This window comes from Stegodyphus dumicola, chromosome X2 (genome assembly GCF_044657685.1).
Source record: "Stegodyphus dumicola isolate Sdum_Otavi_A_Nest chromosome X2, ASM4465768v1".
In the NCBI taxonomy this organism is placed as follows: domain Eukaryota; kingdom Metazoa; phylum Arthropoda; class Arachnida; order Araneae; family Eresidae; genus Stegodyphus; species Stegodyphus dumicola.
Window position 1 is genome coordinate 182,852,439 of NC_140781.1, and position 27,589 is coordinate 182,880,027.

Genomic DNA, 27,589 nt, shown 5'->3' on the forward strand with positions numbered 1-27,589 from the left:
AACTTACCACTGCAGAAAGGAAATACAGCATATATGACAAGGAATTGCTTGCTGTGTACTGTGCTGTTAAATACTTCGGCACAATCTGGAAGGACACAACTTTATCATTATCGACCATTAATTTTCGCTTTTCGAAAAAGCTCCAACTCGTGTTCTCCTCGTCAACTCCGACCGTTGGATTTTATTGTCCAGTTCAGTACAGATATGTCTCTGGTACTGATAATTGTGTTGCCTATGCTTTGTCTCAGATTAACAATATTAACCTCACCACTCCAGGTTTTTCTGAAATTGCAAAAGCTCAGTTGCATGATGAGGAACTCAAGAACCTAATCCACATACCTCCCTTCAGTTAAAACCACTGTACATTGATGCAGCGCTTAAAATTTACTGTGACATAGAGAACGATAGAATACGTCCTTATATTCCTGTCGATTTTAGACGTGAAGTGTTTAATGCCTTGCACAATTTGGCACATCCTGGAATCCACGCCACCAAAAAGCCGATAGCAGACAGAGTTGTCTGGCCAGCAATGAACCAGGACGTCGCAGAATGGATTCGTTCATGTATTAGATGTCAATGGTGTAAAGTATCTCATCACACTCACAGTCCCATTCAACAATTTAATCTTCCTGCAAGACGTTTTGATCATATACACTTAGATTTGGTAGGCCCATTGCCTCCTTCAAATCGTTACACTTACCTTCTCACTTGTATTGACTGTTACACAAGATGGCCTGAAGCCTTTCCTATTGAAAATATCTCTGCTGAAACTGTAGCTCGAGTGTTCATCTCCCACTGGATTTCAAGATTTGACATGCCTACTACCATCACTACTGATCAAGGTCAACATTTTCAGTCTCACTTGTTCTCATCCCTCACATCTCTTCTTGGCATTTGCCATATCCGAACAACACCATACCATCCATCTGGAAATGGGATGGTGGAACGATATCACTGATCTCTAAAACAAGCTCTGAAGTGTCACAGTAGCACACACTGCACAGAATTTTGCTATCTAAATTTTTTGTTTTGGATTTTTAGCTTAAATTGTGTGTTAAAAGCATGTTTTTTTTGAGACATTTTAGGCTTAAAGTTCGAAATGTTGACAAAAAATTTAGATAGTAATATGGCACCATGGATTTTCGAGCCGAAAATGTTTGGTGAGAAATTTGGCAACCTGAGGGTGTATATAAAAGTAGTTCCATGCTGTTTAAATACAGGTCATCATGACGACATCCAAAAAATAGTGCTGCTCAGAGGGTTAAATGAATTTATGTAATTTCGAGTTTTTAAAGAATGTGAAATTTGTTATTTTAGATTCCATTAACGATTTTTGCCCACTGAAATGATTGACACTAGTTTTAATGTCAGGTAATTTCAAAGCTTAAGTTCATTGGTATTTAGGTTTTCATATGCTATAATTGTAACTTGTATCTGAGTAAAGAGCAATCTGTTCCTTCAAATTTGGTGGGATTTGGTGGGATTCAATCTTTGGTGGGATTGCTGTCATCAATGGGAAAATACAGAAACCTGAAAAATTTTATTAACATATATTAAGATTCAATTATTAAACATATTTTTATTTATTTAACCTTTAATATTTTTTCATCAAATTATTTGTAAATGGTTTTAAATATGTCAGCCATTCTTTAAATGTCGGTTGTAAAATATTTCTTAAAATTTCTCAATTTGTATACAGAAATACAGTGTAATTATGCTGTTTCAAAAATGTTTTCTAATTATGCTTTTTCAAAAATGTTTTCTAATTATGCTCCTGCCTGAATTGCATGTATATCTAAGTATATTTTTTAGATCTGTTATCATAGTTTCTTATATTAGTGTTTCATTTTGCTAGGTTTGCTTATTGATTTCCCATGATACTTCATTGCATTTGATCAGTTCAGAATTTCTACATAAAAAGTGTTTCATGTGTGCAGTTTTCAAGTTTATGTTTACTTTTCATTGCCTTGAAAAATGAATCAGAGCCCTGGAAATAAATTATCTTCACGTGAGCGAACTGAACTGGAAAAGTATGTGAAATTTTTGGTTTTTAAAATGTCTCAAGTTATCGTGCAGTCGCGCTTTGGAGAAAAACGAAAAGTGCGAACAAGCACTAAATCTTCTGTTCATGATTGGGTGAGTAAAATGTGCAATTATGTTAAGCCTTCTGTTAAAATGCATTTAGTTAGATCATAGTGTATATGTGTTTTTATGGTATTAATTGAGGGTAGATGGTTATGATTTTGCTGCTTCTAAAGAATATTTATTTTTCTACTTTATTTATTTTCATAAGTATCACTGTTTAGGTTAATAATAAATTATAATGTAATTTGGCATATATATTTTTTTCCATTTGACTTTCTTTTAGGGCCAGTTTTACAAATGATCTAAAGCTAAGTAAAACTCAGATAAAATTATTTTTAAACCATTTCTTGCTCAGCATGTACATCTTCTTCCTCTTGACATTGTGGAGTACTCAACATCATCATTATTATTTGTCCTTTGATCCAAGAGAGGGTGCTGCCAGCTTTCTCCCTCTCGTGCAGTAGCTAAAAATTCGGACCGGTCCCTCATTTTGTTCCAGGCTGCCGTCAGTAAAGCACAAACTTGCCTTTCTTCTGCCTCGTGATGTTCGCATAGTTGTATTACAAATTGAACTTATTACCTGTAAAAATGCTTTTGTTGTGTGACCTGCATCCGATGTTATTTTGTTACTATTGAACGTGAGTTGAAGTATATATCCTTTCTTGCTTTAAAAAAAATGGTAATATCACCGAGCTAAGTTATCATCGTTTTTATCTGCAGCAACAACACACGCCACCAAAAATGGCATCCATAAATGATGACCCGTCAAGTTAGTCAAACACGTGCCTCCTGGAATCTCCTTGCATTGTCAATTTTTGTGCTTATAATGTATTATGAAGTGGAAATATCATCTGTTAACACAAGCTAATATCATAATCCATGATTATTTTTGTGATATCATCAAAATAATCCATGATTATTTTCGTGATATCATCAAAATAGTGTGAAAAATAATTGTGTCTTCTTAAAATGTGCTTGTGAATTATAATGTACCTCATGCAAAAGGGCAAAGTGCTTCAAAGTATTCTACATATAAATCCTACAACGTGGTTACATATCACAAAATTGTTTTGGAATATTTTTGTATGAGTGATTTGTGTTATGCTGACTGAGCAAATATTTCTCGTATAATTCGGAGGTAAGCTACACAAATTCTTAGTATTTATTTAACACTCATGCCTATATCTGGATAGCATACCTGCAAAAAATATTTTTCTCACTTTAATCTTTGCATTAACTTTATTTATCTTGCATTAGTATCATATGTGTACTTATTAGTGATTGATTATTGTGTATTTATTTGTTGCATATTGGCAATATATATACATATATGTTTGTTTTTTGTGAATCATGGCTCCACCACAACCCATCGCAGATGATCTTAATATCTTGCATGTTTCCGTCAAACTTCCCCCATTTTGGAAGGTCAATCTCACTTTGTGGTTTGACCAACTGCAGGCCCACTTTGAAATGCCCGGAATCACTGTTGACTCCACGAAATTGAATCGTGTGATATCTGCAATCGAATCTGATATTCTCAATAGTGTTTGCGATATCGTTACAGTTTTTGTGCTTATAATGTATTGGGAAGTGGAAATATCATCTGTTAACACAAGCTAATATCATACATATCAAGGGCTATCTTGTCTCTCGCAAAATGCACAGCGTATTCATGCTGTCTTAAGTGATGATCTCCCAAAAGTCACAGTTGTAGCTGACAAAATTGCAAATTTTGTAACTCTCCCCAACATAAACAGTGCTGCTACGATGCCTACCTCTCCCATTGAACAGCAAGTTGCAGAGCTGATGAAACAATTAAATTTACTTTCGCTAGCCATCAAAAAAGCCATGAATGCTCCTGTGAACAAAGAGACAATCATTCCCAATACAACAGAAGGCTAATAGATCCAATGGACGCTATTGACAGTATAAAAGAACCATGAAACAACATTTGTTTCTACCATACTAATTTTGGTTCCAATGCAAGAAAATGCATTTCTCCATGCAATTTCCAGCAGTCAGAAAACTAAACCAGTGATCGCTTGGCAGCCAACGTTGCAATGGCCACATTAATCAAATTCTCCTAGCCGATCCATCGTCAGAACTGACCTTTTTAATTGACATCAGCACCGATTTATCTGTCATTCCCAGGAGTTACAGTCAGCATGCCAACAATCCAGCTGCGTTAGTACTCTTTGCTGCCAATGGCACGAAAGTAGCAGCATATGGTACCAAACTTTTGACCATCAATTTAAACTTACATTGCTCATTTACTTGGCCTTTTGTCTTGGCAGATGTCAATCAACCCATCATAGGTGATGACTTTCTCACAAAGTTCAACTTACTTATAGATGTTAAAAACAACTGTTTAAAATATGGACAAAGAAATCGATATTCTTATGGTAGACTTCCTAATGTCAACACGCTCAGTGGTAGCATTCATATTTTGATTGGTTACGCAAAAGCTGACAAAATTCTTGCCGATTACCCCAGCTTAACGAATCCTTTGCAGACTTTTGAGAGAAAACCAACATCAATAATTTTCCATCACATTGAAACTAAAGGACACCCTATTTTCTCAAAACCTAGTAGGTTATCTCCAGAATTACTTCAAGCTGCACGTCAAGTGTTTGACTTTCTCCTATCAAAGGCATCATTCAGCCTTCAAAAACTCCTTGGGCAAATTCCCTACATATGGTTCGTAAGGTGACTGGCGACCATGTGAAGATTATCATCGCTTAAATGCCATTACAATTCCGGATCGTTACCCTGTACTCCATATGCAGGATCGCACTGAAATGTTTTCAAGAAAGACGATATTCTCAACTCTTGGTTTAGCCATACCTGTTATCAAATACCCGTTAATCCTGCTGACATTCTGAAAACTGCCGTCACCACCCCCTTGGGTCTTTTTGAACTTTTTGCTATACTGTTTAGTTTACCTAATTCGGGCCAAACTTTCCAAGGTTTTATACACGAAGTTTTATTTGGATTGGATTTTTGCATCCCTTATTTTGACATCTTTATTGCATCGACTAGTGAAGAAGAGCACATCAGCCATCTTCGTCAGGTGTTTGATCATTTGAATAAATACAGTTTGACTTAAAACCCTAACAAATGCATACTCGGAAAACCATCTGTTTCCTTTTTAGGTTGCTTTATCACTGCCTCAGGTGTAAAACCCCTGCCTGAAAAAACAAAAGCAATCGTCGACTTCCCAAAACCTACCACTATAGTCGAGCTTTAGACATTTCTTAGCCATGATAAACTTCTATCGCTGCTTCTTACCAAAGGCAGCTGAGACCCAAGCTTCACTGAATGAACTCTTAAAAGATTCACGTAAAAATGATAAACACTCAGTTGCTTGGAACAACGAACTGAATCAGGCATTTGAAAAATGTAAATTTGAAAAATGATCTTAGTAATGCTGCAACTCTCTCCTGTCATTCTCCTAACAAAAAGCTGAGTATTTTGGTCGATGCTTCTTGCGTTTCCATCGGAGCTGTCTTAAACATTCGACACTCTAGCAACTACCAGCCGCTAGGATTTTCTCACTTAAACTGTCTCCCACTGAACAAAATATTATAAAATAATAATATATAATATTTCAGTTATAATCTCGAAGGTCAACACTTCACTATATTTACTGATCACTGACCTCTAACTTATGCATTCACATCAAAATCAAATTCTGCTTCCTCACGACAATTAGGCATTTAAATTAAATAGCTCAGTTCAGTACGGATATTAAGCATATATCAGGTTCCAGCAATGTTGTCAGATACTCTCTTGTTTATTCAAAACATCAATGTTAATTCACCACTGGATTTTACTCTTATTGCTCACTCACAAGCCACTGATGAGGAGTTAAAACGTCTGAGTGAAGATTCAAACTGCTCATTGAAATTTCAGTCATTGCAACTTATTCTGGACCTCCATCTATTATGTGATACTTCTAATAACAGACTTCAACCCTACGTACTACTTGAATTCAGGAAAATAGCTTTTGACTGTTTCCACAACCTATCGCACCCAGGTATCCAGGCTTTCAAAACGTATATACAAGAAAGAATTCGTTTGGCCTTTCATATTAAAGGACATTGCCAACTGGACTCATTTCTGCATCATGTGCCAATGTTCGTAAGTTACCCGGCACACACACACACATAGCCCTTTGGAAAAAATTGTGATGCCCTCCGAGTAATTCGACCATGTTCATATAGACATCGTCAGTCTTCTGCCGCCACCTGAAGGTTACCAATATCTACTCACCTGCATTGACAGGTTTACTCCTTGGCCAGAAGCTTTTCCCATTCAGAACATTTCTGCTGACTCTGTGGCTCGACCATTCATCTCTGGTTGGATTGTATGTTTTGGTGTAGTCTCAATTGTGACAACTGATCAAGGTCAACAATTCCAGTTGCACCTTTTTGCTTCTCTAACATCCATACTTAGAATATGCCGAATTCACACTTTGTTACATCATCCTTCCGCCAATGGCTTAGTGGAACGTTTCGACCACAACCTAAAAGCAGCTCTCAAAAGCAAGACCTCACCTGTATATCTGCTGAACTTGCCTGCGACACAGCGCTTCGATTACCATCGGAGTTCTTTCAGCCATCCTCTGCTCCAGTCGATCCAGCTGTTAGAACCCAGCCTCAGTTGTTATTTTTCTTTACATAGTTTATCACTGTAAGAGTGGCAACCATCTGATTTTTTTGTAGTTTCTTGGAGTTTTATGGATTTTGAAAATAAATATGACGCTGTAGAATTTTATATGTAAAGTTATTTTATTTTAAGTTTATTAGGAGAAAGGAGAACATTCTTGCAAATCTCGAACAATTTTGGTGATGACGGAAGTGATCGGTAAAACAAGTCAAGGTAATTTTGTTAGTTTTATCGAATTTAATTTTATTTGACTTTTTTGAATTTATTTTTATTGAAATGGAATTGTTAATTGAGAAACGAAAACCTGTCAGAGCGTCTTTTATGAGAACAATTAATGCAATTTTGCAAGAATTAGAAAAGGAAATTCCTGATGCAAAATCTGTAAAAACGAAACTTGTTACTTTAGAATGTTTATCTGTTGAACTTAATGCATTTGATACTCAAATATTAAATTCGGAATTTTTTTCAAATGATACGTTTGAAAGTGAATGGGCGAAAATTGAAGAATGCAAAGAATAATTAGATTTAATACGAGTAGAAACGGTATTATTCTTCAATCGCCAAACGACACTATCCATAGGCAGTGTTCCGCTGAATTCGAACAAATGGAAACTGAAATTACCTAAAATTGAGTTAAAACAATTCAGTGGCAAAATTAAAGATTGGTTACCGTTTTGGGGGCAATTTTGGCGAATACATGAAGATAAAGAAATTCAAAACGAGGATAAGATGCATTATCTCGTTCAAGCGACCGTACCCGGTACGAGACCACGGGATATTGTAAACAGCTTCCCTGCAACTGCCGAAAATTATGAAAAAGTTATAGAAAGCTTAAAAATAGGTTGGCAGGGAAGAATTGTTGGTAGAATTCTATATTCGGGAATTATTAGGTTTGATTATTAAAAATGTCACTGATCAAAAGGGAAAATGCAGTATATCAGAATTGTATGACAAGTTAGAGTCGTATTTACGTTCGTTGGAGTCAATAGGAATGACAAGCGATAAATACGCTGCAATGCTGTTTCCGCTCGTGGAATCTTGCATTCCCGAGGAAATTTTACGAGTTTGGCTTAGAAATTATGCATCAATAATTACAGCAGAAAATTCTCACTCTGATAAATTGAAACAATTATTATTGTTTTTGAAGAATGAAGTGGAAGGAGAGCAGAGAATTTCTTTGGCAAAAGCTGGATTTAAATTAATTGATTCGCGTGCCAAGAGAGAAGGTAGAAGAGATAAAAGGTACCAGAGTGAACATTTCGTGCCTATAGCAAATGATTTATTCTCAGGCCATAATAAAGCAACCAGTTATAGTAAGAAGAATTCTTGCATATTTTGTGAAAAATTTCATGAAAGTCGAGATTGCTTTGTTTCTCAGAAGATGCCTCTGAGTCAAAAGAATGATGAAATTAAGAAAAAGAAGGGTTGCTTCTTCTGCCTCAAAATTGGACACAGAGCCAAGCAAGATAAATGTACGATATATGATATGCTCGAAAAGACATTGGGGTGTCATGTGTCTGGATTTGCCCACCAATCAAAAGAGCAATGATTTTGAAAAGAATAAAGAAGAGGAAACACAAAACGTATCACTTGCGGGCACTAATTTCCTAGATGAAGTGTTTCTTCAAACACTATTAATTAATATAGACGTAAACAAAAAGCAGAAGACAGTAAGAACACTTATCGATACAGGATCGCAACGTTCATACATATTAAAGGAGACTGCTGTAGACATAGGGTGCCATGCAATTGGATCTGAATTTTTAATCCATGCACTTTTTGGAGAAGTAACAACAAGGAGAGAAATTCACAAACGCTATGAAGTGAACGTTAGAAGCCTAAGAGGTGATTTTTCTAGACGACTAATCTTGTTGGAACAGTCGAAGATTTGTGGACCAGTAGTCAGTTTACAGCCTGGACCATGGATGGAAGAACTAAGACAGAAGAATATCCATGCATCTGATGTAGGAAAAAAGGATTTGAAAATAGAAGTTCTTATTGGAGCTGACGTCACAGGTGTTCTGTTAACTGGAAGAATTCAGAAATTAGAAAATGGGCTGACTGCTGTGTAATCACTACTTGGATGGACAATCATGGGAAAGATAAAAAATAACGTTTCAGAAAGAAACTCCTTGTCCATGTCTTTAACCATAACATCGATGTTGACTCACAGCAGTGACATAGAAAACTTGTGGAAGCTAGAAGCACTGGGAATTACAGATGCCAAAGAAAGTAAAACTGACTCAGAGTTAGAAGAAGCAGTGTGGGATCACTTTCACTAGACTCTGAAGAGGGTGGGTGATCGCTATGAAGTCAGTTTACCTTGGATCAACGATAAAGAAGCTTTACCAAGAAACAGAGAAGTTTCTCAAAAGCGATTGATTTCCACGACAAAGAAGCTCATGTTGAAAGATAAATTTGAAAGATACAACGCAGTATTCGAAGAATGGCTCGAATCTGGAGTAATAGAAGAAGTAACAGAAGAAGAGGAACGAGTTAACAATCATTATCTTCCCCACAGACCGGTCTTCAAAGATAACTGTAGTAAGGCCTTTATTGACGCTTCGTGCAAGCAAAAAGATTTCCTGTGACTTAATGACTGTTTAGCAAAAGGTCAAAATTTAATTGAATTAATACCTAGACTGCTTCTTGAATTTAGGCAAGGAAAAATAGGGATTATCTCAGATATTAAAAGAGCTTTTCTTCAAATATCTGTTCAAAGATCTGATCGTGATTTCCTAAGATTCCTATGGTGGAAAAACTCGGAACAAAAGGAAATAAGAAAATTTCGCCATTGCAGAGTAGTCTTTGGACTAAAATGCAGTCCGTTTCTTTTAGGAGCAGTGATCAACTCTCATTTAGACCAATGTGAACCTTCTTTGAAGGAAGTGGCTACAAAATTGAAAAATTCCTTCTATGTTGAGAACTGTGTCACTTCAGTGAATTCGAATGAAGAAGCAGAATACTTTATTGCAAAATCAACTCAGTTAATGGCAAGTGCTAACTTTGACTTAAGAGGGTGGGAGCAAACAGAACTGAACAGTGGAAAATCTACAATGAGTGAACCATTGAAAGTACTTGGTCTTCTGTGGGATAAATATGAAGATTCTTTGTTTTGTGACATCCCTAATATCAACATGATTGATCTCTCAGTGACAAGATGAAACGTTCTATCGATTGTACAGAGAGTTTTTGACCCAATGGGTTTCACATGCCCTTTTACACTCCTTCCAAAGTTATAATTGCAAAAGAACTGGGAAACTAAATTGAGCTGGGATGCAGAGCTACCTGAAGATATTAAAAGAAAATTCTTGAAGTGGGTCAAAGAATTGCCCTTGTTATCCTCTGTGAAGATTCCCAGACTACTTTCATTGACAGAAGGACAATCTTTTAGTTTGCATATGTTTGCCGATGCTTCACAGGGATCTTATGCAAGTGCAGTATATTTGAGAAGTCAAAATAAAGAAGTCAAAGTGACCCTAGTGCGAGCCAAAGCACGAGTGGCTCCCTTGAAAGATTCCTATGGTGTATTCCTTGAAAGTATATCACGACTTGAATTGCTTGCTTCTCTTATTGGGGTGCGATTAGCATCATTTGTCAAGAACCTTAAGGTCAAAATTTCAAAGGAATATTACTGGACCGATTTGTCAACAGCACTGTTCTGGATAAAGAACATAGAAGTTTGGAGCACTTTTGTGAATCACAGAGTTTCAGAAATTAGAATCCTATTGAATCGTGAAAAGTGGCATCGTGTACCAAGTGTGGAAAAAACCAGCCGATATGCCACAAAGAGGATGCTCTGTGAAGAAACTCATTGAATCAAGATGGTGGGAAGGCCCACCTTGGTTGGCACTGCCGGAAGAAGAATGGCCTTGTTCTATCCCAATCGATAATAAAGAAGATGTTAATACTGAAAAACGTAAAGCAGTTATAGTTTCGTTAAGCAATGTTAGCGATATGTCTTCACAATTCTTTGGCTATTTTTCAAAGTATAAGAAAATACTTAGAATGATTGGGTGGATACACAGATTCATAGGAAATACCCGAAAGAGGAAAGAAGAAAGAGAATCAGGAGAGTTAAAAGTTTATGAATTGATAAGGGCTGAGGAATCTATCGTGAAGATTATTCAACATGATTCTTTTTCATCTGATGATATTAAGAAGCTGAAGTCAATAAGTGTGTTCAAAGACGATGAAGGCATTTTACGTGTCAGGTCTAGGTTGACTGAAAGACCATGAACATTTTATTTATCCGATGTTACTTCCAAATCATAAGATTGTGGAGAAATTGATAATTGATAAACATCTCTCTATGTCCCATGCAGGAATTCACGTACTGATGTCAAAACTTAGAGAGACGTTTTGGATCCTGAAAAGTAAAGCTACAATTCGAAAAGATTTATATGCATGTGTCAGGTGCAGGAGACATGGAGGTAAACGACTACAGACTGTGCCTGCTACTCTACCAGAAAACAGAGTTAGAGAGGCTCGTGTTTTCGAGATTGTCGGCGTTGATTTAGCTGGCCCATTAATTTTGAAGGACAAAAGAAAAGCTTGGATTTTACTTTTCACATGTGCTGTTTTCAGGGCGGTCCATTTGGAACTGATTTTGTCCCTTTCAGCTCAAGGATTTTTACTTGGTCTTAGAAGATTTATTGCTTGTAGAGAGAGGCCATCGATAATTTATAGCGAAAAGGAAAGCAATTTTGTCGGATCCAATAACCTCTTGAGATCGATAAATTGGAATACCATTGAAATAGAAGCCGCCACAAACAAGATCGATTGGAAGTTCAGTCCACCCACAGCACCATGGTGGGGTGGCTTTTGGGAACGAATTGTTCAAATGATTAAGAAGCTTTTGCGTCGAGTCCTAGGCCAGTCATGTCTGAATTATGAAGAATTGGTGAGTGTGCTGTGCGACTGCGAAGCAACTGTGAATGCCAGACCACTCACTTATGTGTCAGAGGACTCTGTTGATCTCATCCCTTTGACACTGTCCTTGTTTTTAGGTGAAATTCCAGTCTTTGGAGACTTGGATCATCTTGATAAAGTTGATTTCAACAAGAGACTGAGACATTTACAGAATTTACGAGAGCTCTTGAGAAAGAGATTTAGAAATGAATATCTCGGCCTGCTAGTGCAACGTCAATCTACAGTATCGATTTCTCAACTGATAAAATTGGTGATATAGTTCTTATCGAATGTGATGACAAATGCAAGGTGTTGTGGCCTCTAGCAAAAGTAATTGAACTATATCCCGGAAAAGATGGCAACATTCGAGTAGTTCGTGTCAAAACCATGTCTGGAGAATTGTTCGACCAATCCAGAGAATATTCCCTCTCGAAATGCCTTCATCTTTGGAGTCAGATGAGGCAAATGAAACTGAGACGCAGGGTGAAGACAGTTTAGTCTCAAAATTACCAAAGAATAATTCAGCTGCAGATTTATCAAAGGACATTAAGACTGTCGTGTCGAAGTGGACGACAAATTAAAATTCCATCTAGATTTCTAACCTGAACACTGCTTGAGTTATTTTAGAGTAGAAATTTAAAAACTTAATTTTTTTCTTTTGTTTACTATTTAGCCTTAATATTTGTATGAACAGTATTTTTTTATTATATTTTGTTTTGATTGATTAAGTATATGTCATCGATCAAAAGGTGGGAGTATTGTTAGAACCCAGCCTAAGTTGTTATATTTCTTTACATAGTTTATCACTATAAGAGTGGCAACCACCTGATTTTTTTTTGTAGTTTCTTGGAGTTCTATGGATTTTGAAAATAAATATGACGCTGTAGAATTTTATATGTAAAGTTATTTTATTTTAAGTTTATTAGGAGAAAGGAGGACGGTTAGTTCTTGCAAATCTCGAACATACATAGGAAATCCCCGAAATAGGAAAGAAATCATGACAGATAGACATCGTCAGTCTTCTGCCGCCACCTGAAGGTTACCGATATCTACTTACCTGCATTGACAGGTTTACTCCTTGGCCAGAAACTTTTCCCATTCAGAACATTTCTGCTGACTCTGTGGCTCGACCATTCATCTCTGGTTGGATTGTATGTTTTGGTGTAGTCTCAATTGTGACAACTGATCAAGGTCAACAATTCCAGTCACACCTTTTTGCTTCTCTAACATCCATACTTAGAATATGCCGAATTCGCACTTTGCTATATCATCCTTCCTCCAATGGCTTAGTGGAACGTTTCGACCACGACCTAAAAGCAGCTCTCAAAAGCAAGACCTCACCTGTATATCTCCTGAACTTGCCTGCGGCACAGCGCTTAGATTACCATCGGAGTTCTTTCAGCCATCCTCTGCTCCAGTCGATCCAGCATTCTTCCTCCATTCTTTCTAAGAGGCGATTGAAGACGCTGTTTCCGACTCTTACATCATGCCACAACAAATTCGTCTCATTCGTACACTCTGTTGTGAGCTCTTGCACTCGCATATTTGTGCGAAATGATGTGGTAAAACCAACGCTCACTCAGCCATCCAACAGATCCTTCAAAGTCTGTGCATGTAGCAATAAACATTTCTTCGTTCTTGTGCGTGACAAGGAAACCATTCTGGAATTAGACCGATTGAAGCATGCATTCTTCGAAGCTTCAAATAGTCCAGTTCCTGTGACCAGCAATCCTTCTTATTCCCTGGACCCACCTGTTTCTCCAGATACTCCTCTTTCGATCGACCTTACGTTTCCTCCCAATGCTCCACCAGTCATCACACGACCGGGAGGACAGGTATGCTTCAACACCATGTAATTGTGAACTGATTTTTTCATCGTAGCTTTGGTACTCAATGTTGAAATATTGTGGAGAACTCTTCATTATTATTATTTGTTCACTGACCCAAGAGAGGGTGCTGCCAGCTTTCTCCCTCTCGTCCAGTAGAGGAAAATTCGGACCGGTCCCTCACTCTGTTCCTGGCTGCCGTTGGTAAAGCACAAACTCGCCTTTCTTCCACCTCGTGATGTCCACATAGCTGTATTATGACTTTCATGCTTTTTTGCTAACGTGGACTTACTACCTGTAAAATCTTATATTGTTTTGTTACTATTGAACATTTGTTGAAGTATATATCCTCCTTTCTTGCTTTAATAAAAATGGTAATACCACCCAGCCAAGTTATCATCGTTTTATCTGCAGCAACAACAACACACGCCACCAAAAGTGGCATCCATAAATATAACATCAATCTGATAGACACTTTGGTCCTTCCCAAATATCTCGGAAGGAAAGAGCATGCACTTGTTTCTAAGAAAAATTTCCATTTTCCCTTCCAATTACATTTTATTGCATTTATTTGGCCCTCAAACAGATTTTATTCACATACCTATTAACTTTTTTCTCCACTCTATCCAGAAATTTGTTCTGTTGTAAACTGAGGGTGTCAGTATTGTGTTGCTGCAAATCAGCGCTACCAACTAACCCTCATCTGCGAGTTGTTAGAATTTGACATATAGACCTCAAGGACTCTCCATTTGCAAAATTTAAGCTAATATACTAAAGGGAACTTGATTTAAACTTTAAATGTTGGCTGGAAAGCCTAATCTGTAACATGCATTATTCTATACTTTCTCTCCAGTCGTTCATAAACAAAGTTTTGCATTTACACAAAGTTTGCATTTAAACAAAGTTTAACTTTAAAGCACTTTTAAAATCGTAAAGCGCTTTTAAAATTGACCTTTAAAATTTTACTTTCAGCACAAACATTTTTTTTTTCATATGTAATATATAAAATTTAAAATTCATTTTACATCACAAGTTACACAGTTGTATATAGTTTACAATCCTTTCTACAATTTAATTTCAGTTTTACAGCAATTTTCATCCTAATTTCATGTCTTTTTGACTAAAAGATAGTTACAGTGTACTTTCTTGCAGCCTTGCAAATTCAACGTTCTTGCTTCTAGTAGCTTGAGAAAAGCAGCTTTGCACAAAGTTGTATAAATTGAACTTTAATTCTAAACGAGAGAACAAGGAAAATTCTTTCATTTTTGCTTTCTGTACTCCTACATTCTCTTTCAGCAGAAGGCTTTCCAGCTAGGGCACTATAGGGTCTCTAGTCTGGCCTTTCTCCACGGGTGGCTTGCATTTTCCGCTGAAACTTCTTTCCTTTTCTTCAATTTGGCAGTGAATTGTCCTGATTTCTGCATAGGTTGAGGATTCTGGTACTCAGCCTTTCTCTTGGTTTCCTGAGGGGCACTCCTTTCCCACTGGTCTGTAAACTTTCTTTTGGACTTCCTTGATTGCTGGAGCGGCATTGGCTGTTCTTTTATTCCTGATTATTCTTCGAACTGTATCTCTTTCGACCTCCCTCGGGGTGGTTGTTGAAGGTTAATGATGACTATCTGGCGAGGCTTTCTTTGTTGCGTCTGGCCCCCTCTGTGGTGCCACTCTTTTCACTTGTCTTCCATTTCTTGTTCTTTTTTCTTTTCTCCACTGGTACTGGAACTTGTCGTGGATCAATTTGTTTAGCTGGTCCTTTTCTCCATACTTTCCACCTGCTTCCGTTTTTCTGCTGGGAGATTCCAGTTTATTGCTTAATTATTCGCTGTTCTTGGCACGCTTCCAGGATCCTGCAAGAGATCTCTTAAGATTTCAAAATCAGTTCGACTATAATATGGTTTGATTTGGTCAATGTTAGCAACTATTTCCTGGCCATTTGCAGCCTTTAAATATACTGTTGGAAATTTTATCCTTTCAATGACAAAAGGCAACTCGAACCTGGGCTCAAATTTTGCCACTTTATTTTCTGGTGCAGATGATAAGGAATGTTTGATTTTTAAAACTTTTTGACCCACAGAATATTCTACCTTCCGTCTATTCCTGTCAAAGTAGACTTTCTGTTTCTGCCTCACTACATCAGAATTTTTGATTGCTTTATTAATGATTTCTTGAATGACCTTTAACTTAAATTCTTCTTCCTTTTGTTGCACAAAGAAGAGTTTATCTAAGGGAGTTAAAATTTTCCTAACTGAAAAGAGTTCTGCAGGGGTCTTTTGTGTAGTATCATGTTTTGCCAATCTTAAAGCAAAACCTAATTCATTGATGCAACTATCCTAACGATCATGACAATTTTTGACGTATCCCTGAGTAATGTTAAAAATATTCTTGTTTACGCATTCCACTATATTCAATTTGGGTCCTTTATGGTACCATATTTGATGTGTATGCCAAGTTCTGTGCAAAGGTTTTTAAATAAGTGACTAATAAGTTATTTTCCATTGTCAGATATTATTTTTGCTGGGGCCTTGTATTTTAAAATATATTTATTTAAGAATGAATCTGATACTATTTTTGCTAATGCTCGTTTAAAGGGAATTATTTCCACCCACTTTGAAAAGTAATCAATGATAGTTAAGAGCTATATGTTTTTATTTAATCTTGTTCTAAGGGTGGTTGCATTTTCCGCCGGAACTTCTTTCCTTTTCTTCTCTTTGGCAGGGAAGGTCCGAGCAAAGTAATACCCACCAATTCATTGGGGAAAGTGGTCTTTATGTTATTTAAGCACCTGACCGGGTTGTAATTAACGTCGTTAATTAATTGGCACATATGACATGATCTGAATGCATATGCTTATGCATGTGCGTATGTGCACATGCGCATAATACGTTTACGCATGCACGTTTAATGTATAACGAACGGTATAAGCTAAACGTATCTAATTATCTATTTCAGTTAATGTTGCAGATTGCATTGTTCTTTAATCTTCAAATTGAATCCAGCTTATTATTTTTTGCAGACTGTTAGAACAATTTTATAAAAGTAAGATTGAAATTTCGATTATGTCAAATAGAATTTCCGATGCTGGAGCTCCCAAAGGATCTATAAAGCGAAAGTATGTTTCGATGTCCATCAAACAAAAAGTGGAATTGCTGCAAAAAATGGATAAAGGCATATCCTTTGTTTCTCTAACCATTCCGAAATCTGTTTATCAATTTCACGCTGCTCTGCGGGGAAGGGGGGGAAACGCCGCGGCACGCAATTAATTGGAAGTTGATCTGTCAGCACTAGCCTTATCTTCAGGGCAGATGTTTTTATTTTATTTAGCTTACGATTCCTTACTAAATGTAGTATTTCATCTCGATGTACTCCGTCTTTGATATGATTTAAATCAAATTCCTCCTCATTATAATTCGCTTCCGATAGTGAAGAAAGTGAAACAGAGGTTATTGAAAACGAAAAAATTTCGATTGACAAATTAGTCGGTATTCTCGAAACAGTAATTATAGGACTTGAACAGCGGAACTTTGTAACTGAACAAAAAATTATGTCTGTTTATATAATTAAAGAGAAAGTATTATCACATAAAACGAAGCAACTTGAACAACTTAACATTGAAAGAAATGTTTGATAAAGTAAACAAATAAATATTAAGCTTTTTTTTTTTTTTTTTTTTTTTTTGTAAATTTTGATACCCTTTAGATCATAATTGTTCTTTATTTCATAAATTACAGTATCATATTTTTAATTTTATAATTTCTGCATGCCATCTTACCAGATTTAAACCGATGATCTATAATCCGGAATTACCGAAGTCCCAACGAGTCCGGATTAACGACTTTTGGCTGTACAACCATTGAGCGATCCTGCGGATAACAGTATACCGCAGGATCTTTGTGTACTGTTATCGAGACACTTCCAAAATAAACGTGGAATTTTTTCACTACTAGTAACACAGCGAGAGTTCAGTAATTTCGCTGAGTTTGGTTTAGTTTTACTAAAAAAGTCAATTGGCTGCCCATTTTGGCAGAGGACGGCACTAACTGAGAAATCCGAGGCGTCTGCTGCGATTTATAAATTCTGGTTCCCTTCCAGGAACTTGAGAACTGTGGTGTTAATGAATGCATGCTTTAATTATTTGAACACTGTGTTCGCCTTTGCGGTCTACATGAGTCTAGTTTTTTTACATTTGAGAACCAGCAAGTGTTCAACTATTTTCCCAAACTCCTTGATGGATACTCTATAATATGAGCACATGCCCAAAAAGGATGCTAGTATTTTGCCTGCATTAGGAGGTGAATAACTTGATTGCTAAGATTTTAGAATTATCGGCTTCAATTCCTTTTTTTTTTTTTTTTAGATATTATACCCGAGATATCTAAGCCCTTTGCTGCAAACTTGCATTTGTTAGGATTCACCTTGAGGCCGGCTTTATTTAATAACGAGAAAACTTCCTCAAGATGTTTAAAATTTCATCTACGGTTTCGCTTGTAACAATTATATATCATCTAAGTACTTTTGCCAAAGATGGGTCTTAATATCCATGACTTTTTGGAATGTAGCTGGAGCTCCGCTTAAGCCAAACGCTTAAGCCAAAATGTATTGCCATTGTATGTCATGACATTTTTGTATTAACCCCAAAAATAATATTTCAAGTACTTATGTATTAATGTAATCACCTTGGCACTATTTGCTAATATTTTACAGATGAAAAGGAAGAATTTACTTGTTAAGTAGGCAATTTTTACTTCTGTTTTTTAATAAGATTTCTAAACTATCGATATGTATCATAAGTGAGCAAGCATTATTAACATACGGAAAGAAAACACATTTTAGCAATTTAAATTATTAAATCAGGAATATGTAATACATTAAAAAATAGATGGCTACATATTTCACAAAAACCTTTTTTATTTTTTATTTATTTATTTATTTTTTCCTTGGTGTGTGTATATATGTTATGTTTCTTCCCATGTACACAGTGATCTGTTTTTGCTTAAAAAATATTCAGAGAATTGCACAAAATCGGCATTGCACAACAGCCATCTACCAGTGCGTCTCATTGTTGTTTAGTGATTTTACAGAAAAATACACTATTCCTGCATATATTTGACTGAAATTTTTTCCTTTGTTGACAGATTTTACAATTGCATATTTTGAACTGACTTTTAAGGTAAAAGAAAATAAAAATATGATTTTTCTATCAGAAATGTTGAAATGCAATGGAAAGAAAGCATACAAAAATGGTGATGTTGCTTGTCAGAACAATTGTCATGAGCATGATTGTTTGAATGATGGTTATGCACATGGTTGTCTAGGTTTAGCATGTTTTGAATGTGATGTCTTCTGCTAAGGTAGTTGTAATAACACTTAAGTACCATATTTTAACGTCCAATTATCCCTGACTATAATATACGCAACTTACATGAATTCACAGTTGCCTAACTCGGCAAAAGCCATATCAACTGAAACCTACCAATTAGAAATAAGAACTTTCTTAAATAACTCCGCTTTTCCTTGGCATATGCTTCTTGCATTTCAATAATATTTGCATGGTTAGTTTAGTCACTTCAGGGCTGTCATTACCACCAAGTGAGGAGGAAAAAAATACACAGTCAAAAGTTTTTAATCCGAACTTGTCGGGACTTCGGCGATTCCGGATTATCGGTTTTTCCGGATTAGAGATCATCAGTTTAAATCTGGTAAGATGGCATGCAGAAATTATAAAATTAAAAATATGAAACCGTAATTTATGAAATAAAGAGCAATTATGATCTAAAGGGTATCAAAATTTACCAAGAAAAAAAAGCTTAATATTTATTTGTTTATTAAACATTTCTTTCAATTTAAGTCATTTAAGTTGCTTTGTTTTATGTGCTAATACACTGGTTGTCATAAATTAAGGAAAAATCACGATTACTGAAAAAGTTACATGTAGAATTTAATGAAACTTACCCACAATATAGAACACATAGTAAGGTATCAAATAACATACGTAAAAAGAAATTACCAGACAAATATGGTAGTATAGAAATTAGCACATGTATAAAATGAACAAATCGAAGGTGTCAGTTTGCTATAGGAAAACTACCTTCAATATGGAATATGATCACCTCTAGAAGCAGTACAGCACATACAGCGATGTGTGATGCTTTCAGTTATGCGGTTTATCAGTTCCGTAGGAAGCGAGAGCCATTGCTCTCGCAAAGCAGTTGCAAGCGCGACAGGGGTCTGAGGGGGCGAATTGAGAGCAGCTAGACGTCTCCCTAAAGCATCCCAAACGTGCTCGATAGGATTCAAGTCCGAGGATCGAGCTGGCCACTCCATGCGCATAATTATTTCCTGTTAAAGATACTCATCTACGATGCGAGCCCTGTGTGGTTTTGCGTTGTCGTCCTGTAACAGGAAAGCATCACCTATTGCCCCGGCATATGGGCACCCATAAACATCAAGGACGTCATCTCTATAAATCTGAGCATTCACGGTTCCCCTTGGAAAGACATGGAGGTCTGTGCGTCCACCTAAAGAGATGCCACCCCAAACACAGACATTGCTTCTTCCGTATGCATCTCTTTCACGGATGTTTGACGGATGATAACGGGTTCTAGGTTCTCTCCATATCACTCCATATCAAATAACGTGTACTCTCGCTTTCTAGACTAAACCTGGACACATTCGTAAAGAGAACTGCCCTCCATTGATCAGGCGTCCAGTAGACATGTTGTCGTGCCCATTGAAAATGGTCCCTCCTATGGCGTGACGTGAGCGGCACACAAATGGCTTGTCGGTCACCTTGCATACAGATCACCTTCGTGAAGCCTTCTATGCACAGTTGACGTTGACACGAATCTTCCGGTAGCTGCAGCAAGGGAGGATCTAAGAAGAGTCGGAATAGCGGTTCTATTCCTGCGTGCACATAATGTCAAATATTGGTCATTGGCGCTCGTCGTAGCAGTTTATTGTCCTTGGCTGAACCTCCTAGATGCCAAATCTGTGGTTTGAAATTGCCTCCAAAGTCTATGAACCACAGAAGGACTCACATTTAGCCATCTGGCCACTTCTGTTTGACTTTGTCATGCCTCTAGTCTCCCAATGCCTCTCCATCGCAGTTCTGCAGGCAAATGAATGCCTGGAGGTCATTGTTAGAAATTGGCTATCTCAGATTTCTGATGTCACACAAAGTGATATATGTGGACTTGCTCTCAAACATGGACTTTTATGCTCCTCACAGATGACGTATTCCGAAAGCAGCGCCACTAATTCGCATTTCGCAGTTTTACTCAGCATACGGAAGGGGCAGTGTCTGTGTTTGGGGTGGCATCTTTTTAGGTGGATGCACAGACATCCATGTCTTTCCATAGGGAACCGTGAATGCTCAGATTTATAGAGATGACATCCTTGGCAACATGTTTGAATTTTACGCGGTTTGGCTCATTTTTTAGGGAGTTATCGCTATTTTTGTGATTATCCCTTAATTTATGATAATCAGTGTACTTTCTCTTTAATTCTATAAACAGACATAATTTCTTGTTCAGTTACAAAGTTCCGCTGTTCAAGTTTTATAATTGCTATGTCGAGAATACCGACTAATTTGTCAATCGAAATTTTTTCATTTTCAATAACCTCTCTGTCACTTTCTTCACTATCGCAAGCGGTGCATCGAAACATGCTTTTGCTTTGTAGATGCTTTGGCAGCTCCAGAATAATCGGAAACTCTTTTTGACATAATCGAAAGTTCAAGCTTACTTTTTATAAAATTGCTCTAGCAGTCTGCAAAAAATAATAAGCCGGATCCAATTAGAAGATTAAGGAACAATGCAATCTGCAACATTAACTGAAATAGATAATTTTAGTTTAAGTTATACTGTTCGTTATACATTAAACACGCATGCATAAACGTTTTATGCGCATGCGTAAAGGTAATATGCACTATGTGTTTACGCATGCGCATAATACCATATTCTCAATTGAGAATAATCAAGCACCCCAAAATTTACTTTCATAAAATAATTAACTAGTTTGCTTCTTTGACAGTTAGAAAACAGAGATTTTTGTAATCCAAGTATAAAAATAAAGTATACTGAATAATGTGATAAGCATTTTAGTATAATTATACAGCATGTGTCTTATGACATCAAAAAGCTTAAGGTGTCACATTCATTTTAACAGGACTAAATAGGAACAAAAAGTAACATATATAATGACACACATCAGTGAGACATTTATCAAAATTTTTCATTCACTTAAGTGTACTTTAATTATTAAAAAAATTATCAACTATAACTAGGAAAAAAAAATTGTTAATGCTGGGAGTAAAAATAAAGAGGATGGCATATGAAGTTACACTTAGGCAATTTACAAATTTGAATTATATAAAACTCTGGTTATGTAAAGATAAATAGAATTCATTATTTACTTGATTTGAGGGACTACTGTATTGGTGCCAAATTTGTTTTGAGCTGTTTACATCATGTATAGATTTGTGTTTCGCACATGTAAATTTCTCCTCAGACCTGTGCAGTTGAAGATTTGATTCAGTGTTTATTATTAGAAAAAGCAGTTTCTTTCATTCTTCCAAAATATGAATTTTGCATCTTTGCTATTATTTCTAACATTCTAGAAAAGTTGATGATTTATAGTATTTGTGTTAAAGTAGATTGCTGTGTTGAAGTTTTAGTATATAAATGACAGTTCTAATTTATAATTTTCTTGCTTTTGTACAAATGTTTGAAAAGTAAATCATGCAGTAATCTATATATAATTCTTTATAGGGTTTACACAATCATGCAGATCATGCTGTGAAAAGACTTGAAATTCTAGATCTGTAAAATTGTTAAATTTTTGTTAAATATTTTCTTACAGCTTTCCTGTTTCAAAATGATTTCTTTTTATGGAGTTGCTATGTTATTATTGCTTAGTTTGTTTTGTTCAGATGGTGTGTGTGTATAATTTTTTAATTGATATTTTCATTTGTTATAGTTTAACTTGGCCATAGAAGACAATATTGAAATTCAAGCTAAAGCTAAAGAAGCATATAGCAACATTCTTCCTTTGAAAGACTTTTGTATATGTACTGAAATTTTGCTTAAAACTGCTGATGGAGATACATTGGTACTTGAAACATGGAGCCTGCGAATGAATACTTCAGACTTCTTCTGTGACTCTCCTTATGTATCATACACTAGTTTAGCATCTGTGTATTGTAGGATGACCTTACTTTTGAAGTCTGTCATAGCTGTAACTCGAGTTACTCCTGCATATAGGCTGTCTTCTCGACAAAGTGCAGATACATATGTAATATTATTTCGGATATATTCAGGTGAACCCCAAGTAAGTTTAAAAGTGACTTAACTCTAAATGATTGATAAATGTTGCGTAGTACAGTGTAGTGTATCTTTCTTAAGCTAGAATGAAATAGAAGTTTTTTAAAGAAAGGGAAGATGTTTTAAAAATTCCTATTTTAAAGTAAATTAAATTTTGTACAATTTACTAGTAACTTGGTTTTAATATAAAAATTGATAAAAATAATGTTATTTTTTCTACTTATATACTTACTTCCCTTTTTTCCCTACTTATTCTTTTGCTCCTGCCTGTGATTTTCCCACTAAATTACTATGTTTGGTTGTAGTATCTTTTTACTATTGACATTAATAATTCATTTTTCTTCTTTTTTCCAAGATTTCTGAATTCTTAAGTATTAATTCCTTAATATGTCTTAAAAAGCATTCCGTGAAAAGAGCAACATGAAAGTTATCCTCAGAAATTTTTGTTAATCATAAAGCATTAGCATAAGTAATTAGGACAGTTTTTAATATTAAAATATAATTTCTTAATATTAAAAAAATAATGAATTTGTAATGACAGAGTTACCTCCAAAAAGTAGTCTTTAAGAGTTCTAAATTGAGATCCAATTTTTCATTCATAATTATGTTTTATTATTTATTAACAAGGAATTTCACCAAAGACAAAAAATGACATATCTTGGGATAGCAGCCTTTAAATTTTCAAGATTTTTTTATTTATCTTCTTTGGACCAGAAACTAGAAAATTTAAATGAACTCAATGATTGTGCTTTATTCCTTATTATTGGATGTATTTTTAAAAAATCCAATGATTCAACTTAAAAAAGAATCCAGGCAATTTTTTTTTATTCATCTTTTTAGAGAGTGTTTTATTTCTTAATATTTCTTAAAAGGTAGATCTTTCAACCTTGATTTTCTTTTCTTATTTATTAGGGAGTTGTTACTGAATAATTTGAATATATATGAATCTGCTGATCTAGAAAAGCATTTATTGCTTCAGCACTGTAGATCAGCAATTAAAAAAATATGCAAACTAACAATATTTAGCAATGCCTACCGTTTTGCAATGTTCTATAATTTCAGCATATTTCCTAAGTTCTGAAATTATGAATAAATTATAAATAAAAAGCTGTATGTAGAATCTTAATTCTCATTGATTTTATATACTTATGTTACATTCATTATATGTATTATATAGAAATACCAATATGTTTTAATTTTGGTTGCTATCTGCTCACATTCATATGCAAGTTTGTGGAAAACGATATATATATATACTACTTTATATATTAGCACATTTAGAAATCATGAAATTTTCAGAATGCGTCAAACTGTGGCAACAGTACGCATAATAGTTCTTCAGTTTTAACAAGCAGCATCTCCATTTTCTTATGCATTCTTTTTGGTGTATTCCAGGTGCATTTTTTCTGATCCAGTAGATTGCCATAAGTAGTATCAAATTAGTTTTTGATGTTACATACTACTGGCATAAGCTAGTGTTGGAACTAGATTATCATGCGAGCAGCCAGAGAAACATCAAAACGAATTTTGCAGCAAGATATCTTGTAGAAAGATGTATGTGTGGCTATTCAAGCAACAGAGTAGACTATACAATCCTAGTGAGTATTTGTGTACGATGCAAGCACAAACTTTAATCATGAATCTTTCCTTGTAGACATGTGATCTTGCATCGTGAATTATCTTGAACCCAAAGGTGAAAATTGGTGTTAAAAACACCCAGTGCATCATCATCAACAACAGTGCTTAATCAATGAATAAAATGTAGAATAGAAAGTCAGGGTTTGCTGTTGCCTACTGAAGAATTCTGACTGAACCTGTTAATTAACACACAGTGAATAATCATCCAGTTTTAATGCTTGCAGTCTCTGAAAATGATACAGATGCATTTCTTCTTCATTTAAATTATTTGAAACAGTTTGCTGATCGACACCCAATGCGTATTTAATGATTCTTGTGCTGGTACTAAAATTATCCTCAAATGTACATATTGCAGTTTCTGTGATATCCCTTGTCCAAATCACATCTGCAAACATGAAATGATCCACTGTTGTACAACTCCCAGTTCATGCACTTAAAAAGCATGTAGATTTGGTAGTTGTGTACTTGGTAATGTCTTCTGTACATCCTTTGAGAAATTATTTCATCTCCATCTGCAGAGCCATGGATGGAATGCATGTCAGCAGATTTCTGTTTATATACAGAGATACTTACTGCTCATAATCATAAGAGATACTTACTGCTCATAATCATTAAGTCATGAGGAGTGATGATTTATGCCAGCGAAGCACTTTTACCTACCAATCTCAACAAAATTGAACCTACCAACCTTCTCCCATTTATTTTTGTGCACAGATATTCCATTACATAATATGCCGATATTGATCACGTCTACCTGCCTTTGCATTTTTGCCAGATATTTTAACCCCTTCGCGCCGACTGTCACATATACGTGCCAGCAACGAACACACTTATCTACCTGCCGACACGCAGGCATTATTGCGTTTACTACCGGCTGTCACGTATTTGTGCTAGTACCTTGGAACGTTTTTCAAACTATAATTTCTGCCACAAGATGGCACTGTATGTCCATATGTTTTCAGATACATGTACATTAGACCTTCTACTCGAAATGAGAGAAGCATGACTCACATACACGTGTTTTTGATTATATAAACAAACGGGGAACTAAATGTTTCCGAATGGCGTGATTTATGACGTCTCTTTAAATCGCACTTTATTCGCACGTGGTAGTTGTTTATTGTAAGTAGAAGTTTTATATGCGCTAAAGTGTTGAGTATTTCGGTTTACAGTTCAGTTTTTAGAAAATAATTAGCTCTGTTTTTACTGTTTCAATGTCGAAGCGTCGAAAATGTTTAACAGAGCATGAAATAGCAGAAATGATACAAAATATTTCAGATATTGATTCTGAAATTCTGATATTGATTCTGAAAGATTAACTGAAAGACATTTTCCCAAACTTTGTTCAGATGAGACTGATAAGAAAATGAGACGACGATGCTTCGTTTGTTCACATTCCCGGAAAAATCCTCCAAAACGGCAAATGAGTTATTACGAGTTCAAGGAATGTAACGTAGGACTGCGTGTAGATCCCTGTTTTAAAATTTTTCATACGAAAAGAGAATTTTAAGTAATATATTTAGTTTTCAGATGTATAATGTTAAAAGTCATAAAATGGTGAGTAATTAAAATAAAATGTGTAAAATATGCATTTAAACAAGAAATAAGGTAATTAAAGTATATATATAAAAATATCTATAAAGCATAAGCCGTTTAAATACTCTATAGAGCATTATTAAACAATGCGTTGATACTTCAGAAATTTCATGGATTTAGGCTTAGTAGCAAAAAAGCCCCCGGCCCTGGAGAGACGCTCGCGGAACACACTGCGGGCCTCCGCAATAAGCGTGCGTTTTCGCTACCCGGCTCGAAGGGGTTAAAATTACTCCATAATTTTATATTCACACGTAATCTAGGTGACATTACTTTGTTTTTTACTCATTATGGGTACTAAATGTTTATGATTAGTTAGCACTTCAACTATATGATAATAAATGGAATTAAGAAAGAGCTATGTTTAAATATTCTTTTTCAGTTTTTACATAACCTGTTTCTGCTTTAGAGAAGCCTTAAAAAGCAAATGTTGACTAGCCTCGCATCCTGTAACAAATATCTGCTAAGCCATCTTTGGAATTATCTGCATGTATTACAGTAGTCCATTGAAAGCATCCAGAATTGGTGCTTTTGACGTGATTATAAAGTGCCTCAGATAATGAATCAATATACTGTGTAGTTCAGTTTGATTAATTGGTACTGGCTTTCAGAAATAGCTTTGGTGTAATTTGGATCAGATTTCAATCCTGTAGAACCAAACACATACCTTAAATATTTCGCTACTTGTGCTTAATGCTGAGTGTTATTCTGACTGAATTTCACATTCAGTTCTAATTCTTTTCTCTAATATTTTGCATTCAGTCCTAATTCTTTTAATTACTTGAGCTAAAATTTGATAATGTTCTACCCTTCTTCATTGGCTGAGTGGTTAAATCTGCTGAATGGTGTTAGTTCGACCCAGGTTTCAACCCATGTGAAAAGGCTATCCCCATGTGTAATGTGAATACAGGTCAGTTTCCCTCAGAAAATCCTCCTTGAAGGCATCACTTCCCTTAAGGAGTTGTCCCTCATGTGCTTTGCCATGTTCAAATAATCTAACCTTATCATGTTCTGTGTGTTTTCTTAACTATAAGAAGGTCATCAAAATAAACTGAAAAACCCTGGAATGTCCCCAAATTTTTTCCGTTTCTCTAAAAAATTTCAGGTGTACACTGTAATTTTATTGGACATTGCAAAACTTTTTAACATCTGAATGTTAAATAGGCACAAATAATTGATTCCCTCTTTTTATCCAGTTCAATTTGAAATTATTCATATTTAAGGTTAAGAACTGCAAAGCTAGTTTTTATCACATTTAGGAACAAGCTCCTCTATTTTAGCTATTAAGACATGGTCGCTTTGATTGTTTGTTAAGATCTTGTGTATATAAACTAAGCCCTGTGGAACCATTTGTCTTCTTCATTATCACAAAATTATTAACCCACCCTTAAGCACCTTCAGTTCAGTTTCTCTTCCTATTCCAACTTTTTCAATTTCTTCTTAAATTTAGGTACTGATACATGTATTTAGGTAAGCAAACTGTTGGCGAATAGTTTTTCTTTTATTTTAATATTGCATGTCCCATCAAATTTTCTTACATCTTCAAAGATT

The 27,589-nt window shown here is 35.5% G+C and overlaps 1 protein-coding gene across 3 annotated transcripts in view; it reads left to right on the forward strand.

Moving 5' to 3' along the window:
* Positions 1-27,589, forward strand: part of LOC118193735 (autophagy-related protein 13 homolog) — an 83,164-nt gene that overhangs the window by 10,668 nt on the left and 44,907 nt on the right. For all 3 annotated transcript variants that reach the window (XM_035364863.2, XM_035364864.2, XM_035364865.2), the window contains exons 2-3: positions 1,856-2,136; positions 22,464-22,814. In XM_035364863.2, coding sequence (XP_035220754.1) covers positions 1,975-2,136; positions 22,464-22,814 — 513 coding nt within the window. In that variant the 5' untranslated portion in view covers positions 1,856-1,974. The remainder of the gene's footprint in view (positions 1-1,855; positions 2,137-22,463; positions 22,815-27,589) is intronic.